This window comes from Aulonocara sp. 'chitande type north' Nkhata Bay, linkage group LG11 (genome assembly GCF_057382095.1).
Source record: "Aulonocara sp. 'chitande type north' Nkhata Bay isolate Kocher_YH1m ecotype deep benthic linkage group LG11, A_spYH_male_GT1.1, whole genome shotgun sequence".
Taxonomy (NCBI): Eukaryota; Metazoa; Chordata; class Actinopteri; order Cichliformes; family Cichlidae; genus Aulonocara; species Aulonocara sp. 'chitande type north' Nkhata Bay.
In genome coordinates this window covers 20,437,658-20,447,838 of record NC_141354.1, presented here as the reverse complement: position 1 = coordinate 20,447,838, position 10,181 = coordinate 20,437,658, and the positions used below count along the sequence as shown (strand labels likewise).

At 39.0% G+C, this 10,181-nt stretch overlaps 1 protein-coding gene across 2 annotated transcripts; it reads right to left on the bottom strand.

Moving 5' to 3' along the window:
* Positions 1-1,524: 1,524 nt before the first annotated feature.
* ccne2 (cyclin E2) lies at positions 1,525-10,169 on the bottom strand. Of its 2 annotated transcripts, none has more exons than XM_086311008.1 (12): positions 9,714-10,169; positions 8,181-8,220; positions 7,494-7,560; positions 7,331-7,384; positions 6,440-6,582; positions 5,999-6,134; positions 5,765-5,911; positions 5,561-5,656; positions 5,327-5,461; positions 5,066-5,177; positions 4,777-4,934; positions 1,525-3,074 (listed from the first exon to the last, which is right to left on the bottom strand). In XM_086311008.1, the coding sequence occupies exons 2-12, from the start codon at positions 8,192-8,194 to the stop codon at positions 2,961-2,963; spliced, it is 1,176 nt and encodes a 391-aa protein (XP_086167134.1). In that variant the 5' UTR covers positions 8,195-8,220; positions 9,714-10,169; the 3' UTR covers positions 1,525-2,960. The 2 variants fall into 2 exon arrangements, with proteins under 2 accessions (XP_086167134.1, XP_086167135.1); XM_086311009.1 differs by lacking the exon at positions 9,714-10,169 and adding an exon at positions 8,930-9,039.
* Positions 10,170-10,181: the final 12 nt, after the last annotated feature.

Below are 10,181 nucleotides of genomic sequence, written 5' to 3'. Positions count from 1 at the left end.
AGTGTTTGATAAAGCTGTTTAACTAAAGTAATTAAAAGTTGATTTCCTTTGACTTAATTGTTTTAGCTCTATTTATGAGTAATCACTCAGGAAGTCACAGGTTATATGTGTGAGGCTTGTCAATATGTTTTCAGGTTTATTTTATGACTCATGAAATCCTTAAGTATAGATACTCAACACTTCTCTTTGTCTCTCTCTTATTAGCACTTGAGTGCTATGAAGTAAGACTTTATTTTCTCTCAGGTTGCTTTGTGAACAAACATCACGCTGAACTGACACCCGCTGCCTACCACAAACGCTCCTGCATCACTTAAGTGTGAAAACTAACAGAGCAGTTTTATTGCACTTTACATTAGAATTATACTTCATTCAAAGAAATGCTTATTTGAGGCAAAGATGGCTCACTGTAGCATTTCAGTAGATGGAAAAGACAAAAACAAAAGCTGCATGAGTAATTGGTCCTAAAGGTATTTTACCATAAGGATATAACAGTACTGAGCAGATGATTCTCTGTTGTTTGTACCACCCATGAAAGGTGTTGGATGTCCCAGTCAGAGCCTCACATTCCCTGTTAGGTTTGTGAAACCTTAGAAGTGTTTCACAGCTTTTTTTTAGCTTTCACCCCTGAATCACAATCATTCTTAACAAAGATGTTGTAAAGATGGTTAAAAGCTAAAAGCCCACAAACAGCCCAGCTGGCCTCTAATAACACAAGCTGCTGCATATGAATATAGTGTTCTCACCCCTTTAGGACTGAAAGAGGAAAAAATCTCACACTGTAATGACTCAAGACCACTTAAGACTGCAAACTAAGGCACTAACCTATAATGGCTTTGCAACCAAATGAGTTAGTGACTCTGATAAATTAAAATGCTCCCAAATACTTTTCATATCTTCCCTGTATAAATTTATTTCATTTTTGTCTTAAGTATATGATCATTTTAATAGTATTTCAGTAAACTGGAATATCATTTCAAACTTACTTTTAGTTTAGTTGTAGCTGACTACAACAGCCTTCTGAACATGTAAATATATAGACAGCTTTCCAGTGTGCATGCATATATATTCATTATAAAGGAACATCAATGGATAGAGTATTTGTGAAATTGAATATTTTAAACCCACATTGTTATTTTTTTGTTCTACTTTTTCCAGGGTTATCACAATTTTAATGAAGATATTCCAATATGGTATGCCAAATTTAAAATATATTAGTCACATGGATGGGTTTTGTTTCTCAAAGCAACAACCCTGTGTAGAATAGAAGCCACAATGAACATAAGGTTATGCACAATGTATATTTTTCCTTCTGAGTTATTATTCAAGATGATCTAAAACATAAATATGAAACCCAGACACAATGTAGAAAGCATAGCACCTAACCGAACCTCCCTCTGGCCTATTAGCAGTAATGTTTTTAGCGTGAGGTTGCATGTAAATGAACACAGTACATGCAAAAATAAATAATGCCCTCCCAACAAAGTCTTGGTAACTTTCATCGGTAAACTAAACAGACTCGCTTCGTCACATCTCTCTTTTATTTAAAACATTCCAATAAAGAAGGGAGAAAAAAAAAAATTCAGAGTTGCTTTATGTTTTAAACATTCATCGTTTTGACTTCTATGTACAGTTTACATGGTGGAAGGTTCACTGCAGAGATTTCCAGTCACAGGTTTACTCGATCTACGCCTTTGGGCTTGCTTCAGCCTAAAGTATGTATCAATACAGTTAATATTTTCATAAAAAGGCACTAATGACAGGCTAGTGTACAACATATTATAAAGAACTGTAATTCAACAGGCGTCAGCAAAAATCATAAATAGCTTTTGCCTTTGGCTGTGATCAAACTGAGCTCAATCACTGAAAGAATTTACATATTAACATTTTTTTCTATTACATATTAAGGCTCAATAAATACAAGCACTTAAAATTAAAAAAAAAATAAAAATTTGCACAATCATCAAGTTTCACAGGAATGTAACAAGAGTCTGCAACAAGGCTGCAACAGTTTATATAATATGGGGAGGGGGGGGAAGCCACCAACAGGTCACGAGCATGAAAACACTTAGGTGTGAGCAAATCAGGAGATTGTTCCTTTGACCCACGAAGCTATGAAACTCATTGTGTAGTTCATTATCAAGCAGTTTGCCACCTTGCCAATTTACAGCAGGTCTGCACATTGAGATTCAAAATGAAATGGGGACATTAATCACACAAAATTTCAAAATCCAGCTCTTCAGAGCAAAGGTTCCTTTCAATGTAATTAAGATTTAACAAAAAAATAATACACACACACCACAGGAAATGAGTCTGTCCATCTTCCTGAGAAGATGGCCTGAAGCACCATTCAAAAGCAGGCATCACTTAGAATAGCACCAGTGAAACTCCCAGATATGAAATGATTGGCTCTTTTTCAGACCAAAACCAGTCTAAGGAAAAAGAAAAGCCACGACAGCTGCTGCACATCTGTGGGCTTGGTCAAGCTAAAATCAGTTTTGAAGTAGCTGCTGCTGATTCAGACCAACATTTGCTAATTGTATATGTATTAAATATATTAAAAAAACAAAACAAAAAAAAAAAAAACTTAAAGTTAGGTAGCCTGTGAGCTGCATTCTCTGACCATATCAAAGGAGTCAGACCTGAATGGAAACGTGAACACGCTGATCTTAGCCTTCGTCACCTTTAACCACAATACTGTTGGCAGGATTGTCAACAGGGACAAATCCCAATATTTTACAGCTGAACATTGTCAATTCATCACCATGGCTACTAAAAGTCTGATCTTAGTGTTTAAAAAAAAAACAAAAAAACAAAAAAACCACACAACACACAAACAGACCCAACAACACACGCACACACACAAGCTACATGAGGTCAGTTTGCCCAAAATTGTGCATCATTCAGCAAGTGGCTCCTATCGGACTAAGGAGAGGTAGCACGTCTCTCTGGTTTTGTCCTGGTCAGGGATTGGGTGGCTTCTCTGTGCTGCTGGGTGGTGTCAGAATTGGTCCCGCGGCAACAGGCGATAGCTGACCGGCGTTACTCTCAGAGATCATACACTCCTGAGCCATTCTCTGCAGGAAGAAACAGTTCCATGTTAGTAATTAAAATCACTTTATCATATACTTTAAGCTCCTAGGACCTGGCGTCCACATATGTGGACATCACATTTTGGGTTATTTAGACCAAAATACTCAATTTTTGCTCTTCAAGGGCCCGATATCCACTTACGAGGACATTATACTGCTACTGTTCTATCAAAATTTTAAACGAATATCCTCAGATGTGGCTCTTATTTTTCTTATAAACAAAAATCAGGTTTTTAAAAAAAAAAAAAAAAAAAAAAAAATCTGGTAATTCTTTGTTTTTACATTGATCGGGCCCCAATGTGACCAAATATCAAAGAGAAATTTAAAATGCATGCCGTGGAAGAGTTCGGGTCTTAGGAGGTTAACCAAAAAAAAAGGACAAAAATCTGTCCAGTAGGGCTGCACAATTTTGCATAAAATGATAATCATGATTTTTTTTTTTGCTTAGAATTGAGATCACGATTCTCTCACGATTTTCTTTTCCAATATAAATATTTATTGCACATCAACTTCGTAACAGTTGAGACCGAACATAAAAACAATAAATGTCTCACATTTTGTCGTTGCCGCAAAATGTTGTACTGCTTGCAATTCCGTCTCCACCGTTGCTCGATACTGCGTGTATAGAGCAGGTAGTGCGACAATAGAAAAATAGTTGCGGGACGGCACTGTGTAGCGTTTGTCTAGGGCGATCGTTTTCCTAAATCCCTCGTTTTGCACAGTGTTGATGGGAGCCATATCTTTAGCCAGGCGATAAGTGATAGCCTCCGTAATTTCTTTGTGCCTGCAGGAGTTCGACAGGTATGGGGAAGCGCTGTATAAGGTTCCCGTTATTGATGGTTGGGTGGTTGACTGGGACGGATTTTCTCCTGTCACTTTCTCCTCATCTCTCCGTGCTCTCCGTTGTTTTTTTCCCCCTGCCAATTTTAGCAGCCAGCTGGCTTCTGTATCACGTGGTATACTCATTTGTTGAGTAGGAAGAGTGAGCGCTTGTTTTCATGCAGATTATGTCCCGGATCAAAATGCGGTACAATAGTCTTTTTTTTTTTTTTTTTTTAAACATAGTTGTCATTTGGAAATGAGATCGCACATAAGTATGAATTGAGATCGTGATTTTCTAACGATTAATTAATTAATTAAGCCCTACTGTCCGATTAATTAAGCCCTACTGTCCAGTCAGTCATAAAATCAAATTTCAAAGCTTTCATGTCATTGATGGATGAACACATGTAGCCGGATTAAGCAGTTTCCCTAATGATCAAATTTGCCAGTTTATACCAAGTAGACCCTGAATGATCAGGCAAGTTTTTAAAAACCCGAGTACCATTTTTACCAGGTAAAAGCCTGATATTGGTGCCTTACTTTTCCAGCGACAATAACAATAAGTGTTACACTGTGGTAAAACAATTTAAGTGGCCTCAGTTATATTCTCTTTCCCTTTTTGGGCTCGAGTCCTCCACCGGTTCTGTACAAATATGTGAAATTTAAGCCAAAGAATTAACAACTCTTTCAATTATATAGACTTATATATAGGCATGCATTGCTCTAAGCTCTTGCAAGGAGGCGTCTATATAGATATTTAACTACACTTTCTAACCCTTTTAAAAACATTCAAAATTGTGTATTACTTTACAGTGATACTAATCTTGCATTTCAGATTCTGAGTTTTCTGTCTACTTTTTCTTACCAGTAGGTTCAGATAGGCCACGTGTGTCTGGATATTGTGTCTGTCATCTGCTCTGACTTTTGGGAAGTTCTTGAGCTGAGGTTTGGGTTCAGATCGCAGTGTTTCCATGAAGGGAGTCATCCACTGATAACACTGAGACACACTATCCCATGTGAGACCTGAGACAAAAACAAGTTAACGATTGTGAGTGAAGTTATAAAACAAAGAATCCCACCAACAAATAGAGCCAAAAAATAAAAAAAATAAAAAAATAGAAATTAAATCTGATGATGTGAATGGGGAAACTCACCTGAGACTTTATGAACAACGTCAAAGGTGGAAAAGTGGCAGAAGGCAGCTGCGGCAAGAACGCTGTAGTTATAGTCGAGCGCGGTGATGTCCATCATACACAAGTCCAACAGCTGCAACATGCAGGTCAAAGATCAGTATAATACTGAATCAGAAAGTGTTTGCATCATTTTTATTTTTTTTTTTTAAATTCAAACAGATGAATAAACAAGGATAAACAGAAAAAGAGGATTTAAATAAATGTAGCAGCCGTTGAAAGTACCTGTGTGATCTGGATGTAGGTTTCCTGGGAGAACTGCGGCTCCAGGAAGTTCACTCCATTTTTCTGGGCTTCAACCTGAGTGTATAGCTTCAACCAGGAGATGGGGGTCTCAGGACAAAGGTTCCAGTCTAACGCCTATGGGACAGCAACACGGAGGTCAACACAGAAACTTTGATTGCTACCACTCAATATTACAAGATTAGATTAGAAAGTGAAGTAGATGAGTTTGCGTACCTTTAATATGTGAAGCTCTGTGCGCTGGATGTCCCACTGGTCGCAGGCACCGTCTGTGACATAGGCAAACTCGTAGGTTTTAGGAGGGTAGATTTCCTGATGAGAAAGAAGGGGCAAAGTTGGTTATTGAGATTAAACGTCATCAGCACAAACAGAGGTTTGACTATCAGAAATATCTGACTCTATAAGAATTAAGACACTCACCTCTATCTTGGAGGCTATGAAGAGCGCCGTGATGCCGATGAGTTGCAGGTAGTCTTTGTTGATATTCTCCTGAGTGAGCATGAAGCGGTCAAAGTAGTCCTGGGCAAGGTACGCTGTCTGTCTGTGAAGGCTGTACACCTCACTCACCTGCCGAGGCAATCGGACATAAAGGCTGAGTCTTTGTCCAAAACCAGAACAGTCGAATTTCTGCACATTAAAGATTTTCACGCTCACCTCAAGCAGCCAGTCCAGGAGAATTGCCCTCATCTTGGGCTGCAGTTTAGGATGCCGCTCCAGGTAGCTCTTGTCATGAACGTACTTCAGCTCCTTGTTAAGCATTTTGATCCACACATCGTCCGAACTAGCCCAACTGGAAGAGAAACGGCAAGTTTTAACCATTTATGCTGGTCAATAAGTACATGCAACAGTGATGCTAACAACTGACTACAGACTGGACAAAATCCGAGAGGTGAATTAACGAGTTCTGCAGACAAAGCAAGTAACAGGATACATCTGAAACTTGATTTTTACTTGCAAAGTGACTTTGACTGTAATTGAGGGCCTTGAACCCTAAATACCAGGTGGGGTGGAGCAACATCTCCAACAACAATAGTGCTGTGGAGTATTAAGTGTTGCGCTACGACCTCCCTATTGAGGTGTAAAAGCTACACTTACCTGAGATGAGGAATGGGCGAAGCCTTGATGAAGAGGTTCTTGAATGTGTATTGTTTGAAGTTGGACGGGTTTGCTGGTTTTAGCTCTTTGTGGGGAGTTTCTATGAGAATGCATGGAGACGCTCCATCCTCTGACCAACACTTCTGGAAAGAAAGAATAAAACTTGAATTTAAAAGAGGAGACGGAAACTCCCAGACCTGACTGTTGGTCAAGCAGATGTATTAACATACTAAAAGGGATTAATCTGGCACATCCCATTGCTCTGAACAAATCAAAGTTACTCAACATTGTGACTTCACCTAGTCACAATGTTAAATTTGCAAAATGTATGATTTTCTGTGGAATCGGTGGCTGCATTTCTGTCATTTTTGACACTGCCTACATACCAAGTGTCATCTCATCTACAGCAGGACTCTACGTTACACCACCACTGTGAAGTTCAGTTTCATATCATGCTAAACAGCGACACCTGCTGTTGAATAAAAGGTAGTGCATGGCTACGACTAGAAATTTACTACTGAAACCTTTTCACCTACTCCTATAATATGATCTTATCCAGATACAAATCTGCTAGAAATAAGTCACTTAGGACCATGTATCAAGTCATGAGAGAAAATAGTTAAATAAAATATTTTAATTAAATAAAAAGGAACCAATGCAAACAAAGCCCATTTTCGACTACAGGCACCCATTCTATCTATAAATACAGAGACCATTTACTATAAAGCTTTACTATGTAGTAAATGGTGGAAATTAAATTAATTTCCTTATAATAAAAAAAAAAAAAAGTTGGACACACACACACACACACACACACACACACACACACCTGAGCTCTTATCAGTAACAAACACAGTCATTAAGCATCAATATCATTTGGGCAGTACTAACTTGTATTTCATAGCTTTGTTTCTTGGCAGCGGGTTGTAGTTTCTTCTTAGAACACTAAACAAGAAAAGACAGAAACATGTGTCTTTGAGCTAAAAACAGAACAAAGCTGAGACAAACACTGATAAACTGAAACACAGGATTGCAGCTAGTAACAGAAACAAACCTCAGTCTTTCTTTTCCTCAGCGTGACGGTGCTATTTGGATCTCTGGCTTGAAGAGTGATGCGATCACTGAAATTAAAATTAAATAAGAATGGTCAAATAAGAATCTGCCTCTTGCTCACTGAAATATTAATCGAATTAATCTGCAATTAGAGCCAACTTTTAAAAAAATAAATATTGGTGATCAACTTAAACACCAGTATTGATGGAAATAATGACTGGGCCACAGTGACAAAAGCAATCAGCAAGGCAACTGTATTAGGAGTTTCGCCCATTTAAAGAAGGGGTGATTACAGCTTGATGGATTTAAAGCTTTTACATTTGAGCGACTGGCCATCTTATCTTACTACATGTGATTGTGAACTGGTGACAAGTACAAAAATGTATGACATCACTGTAGGCTCTAAAACCTAATCACATTTACAACAGACTATGCCTTTCAGCAATCAAAACACTAAAAGCAACAGTGAACAGACAATGTGATCCAATCTAACTGTACAAACATCTATTAGTTTTCACCTCCAGTCACTCATCTCTGCTTAATTTGAACAATGGTGTCATTAAAGTCTCCTGATGTATAAACATCTGGAGTTTGATCTCTGAGGAGCTCCTATAGCTTTGCTGTAGGGTAGTGGCTCCACTTCACCTCCGGGCCCCCAGTTTCAGAACAATCACCAAGAGGTGCTCACCTGCGCCTGGACATGGTGCTGACTGTATTGTATGGCTCCGCTGTAAAGAAGAAAAGGAGAGATTACATTAAATTCAATATTAACACTGTGAACAGAGATATTAAAAAAAATGAAAAAATATAAATAAAAAACACTTGGGAAAAATAATTCAAATTCTCGTGGAAGTTTCCAAGAGTTAAGTGGGCCCTTTCTGAAGAAAATGCCTCCCCAATGCAACTAGGCATCTGGTTTAATGCTATAGGATCATATACAACCAAAAAAACCGTTTAAAAGTGAATGATCCACAGCTGGATCCTAATACGCTCAACAACCTCAGATATAATAAGACATCCCTTTGTAGGATTACTTCTAACCTGCTTACAAGTGATGGTTAGCTTATAATAACATATGCAGTGTTAGCTTGTGGCCACCATTTTAGGAGCCACGGAGATTCGATAAAAACCGAGAACGGGGAATTAACAATGCCGACAGACTGCATATAAGGACTACCAAGTGTCTCATTTCAGAGTAAAAAGGTAAAACTGATTAAAAACGTGATAAATACAGAGCCAAAGCAGCCAGGCAGGACCTGTAAGCTAGTGTGGTATCTGCAGCCAGAAAAGAGGGGGGCTGGTTTTTCCCTCGATTTTGAACAAAAAAAGCGGAGAAATCCCGCAATTCATATCAAATTTACCACTTTCAGCGTCACAATATACATCTCCAAACATCTTTGGTGTATTTAGAATGAGTGAAATCGACAAAATACTAACTTTAATTCGGGGTTGAAACTCAAAGACGCGCCAATTTCCGCAGCGTAGAAGCGGGAGGATTTGAGCCCTACCTCCCCGAAACTGCTCCAAGCCTGCCGGGTTAAAATAGCCAAAAAGACCGCTTAACATAAGCGATATATAATTTAAAGCCACCTGGGCACCTAAAACAAACCCTTATGAAGCACATTTGTCAACAAGAGGATTTTTAAGCGCTACAAAGTAAGAGAAACTGAGACCGACCTCAGGCCAAAGATACAGAGGGGAGCTACTGTAATTAGCAAACTTAGCTCGGTAACTCCTAACTAGGTCAACAATAACCAGCTAACCCCGATGTGTACTTAAACTGGGCATCTACAGCTTTTGCATGCAAACGCATTGATAAATGCTTGGTTTAAGGAAACGTGCACAAATGACAAAGACAACGTGAGGACGTAATTTTGTACAAAGTTTTAAAGCTACACGCCTCAGTATTTTAACAGAATCTCCACCAAAAGGCCAAATTCTCTCTAAATACACATCTGGCACGACATGCAAGAGCCAACTAAAGTAGAACAGACTACATCAGAGGTGGAAACAATGCCCGGGCAGTTAAAAAACAAGTAAACAAGAACACAAGAAAGCAGTCCCCGCTTTAGTCCACATTTGAATCCTTTTTGCGCCAATAACGACGACTTAAATACGAAACCTAAAATGAAAACCGCAGGAAAGGTTAAGCAGCTTCGAGGCATAAAATATTAAACTATAAATATTCATATAGCTGAAGTCTCCGAGTCGGTGCTCTTACCTCCTTAGTGAAGAATGAATGAGTACATCAGCTGTGGCGCCGGCGCCAATCCTTATATCCGCATCTGCCTGCCTCCTGCCAGTGCGCATGCGCGTTCCCGGTTTCACAGAAACGCGCTAAACGTTTAAATACGAATTGAGATTTGTACAAACCGGCTAAACTGGACGGTTCTAATCGGGTTGTTATAACTTCGACCGCGATAAAACAGCTTATTGACAGGCTCAGGACGGAGGTAAACCGGCTGTGCTTCCAGTTTGTCTGGAGCCTCCGTTCATTTCTAAGGGACACCGAGCTGAAGTATGAATTATGCAGTAAACACCACTTTCTGTACATTCCGGTTAAACTTTAACGATTCCGTAGACACCCTTGAGTATACTAGCAATAGATATTGGTGGTAATTATTTCAATCCGTGGAGTTATTTTCGCTTTTTTACGCGGCATCGAAACTCCTTCCGCATCCGAGTCCCG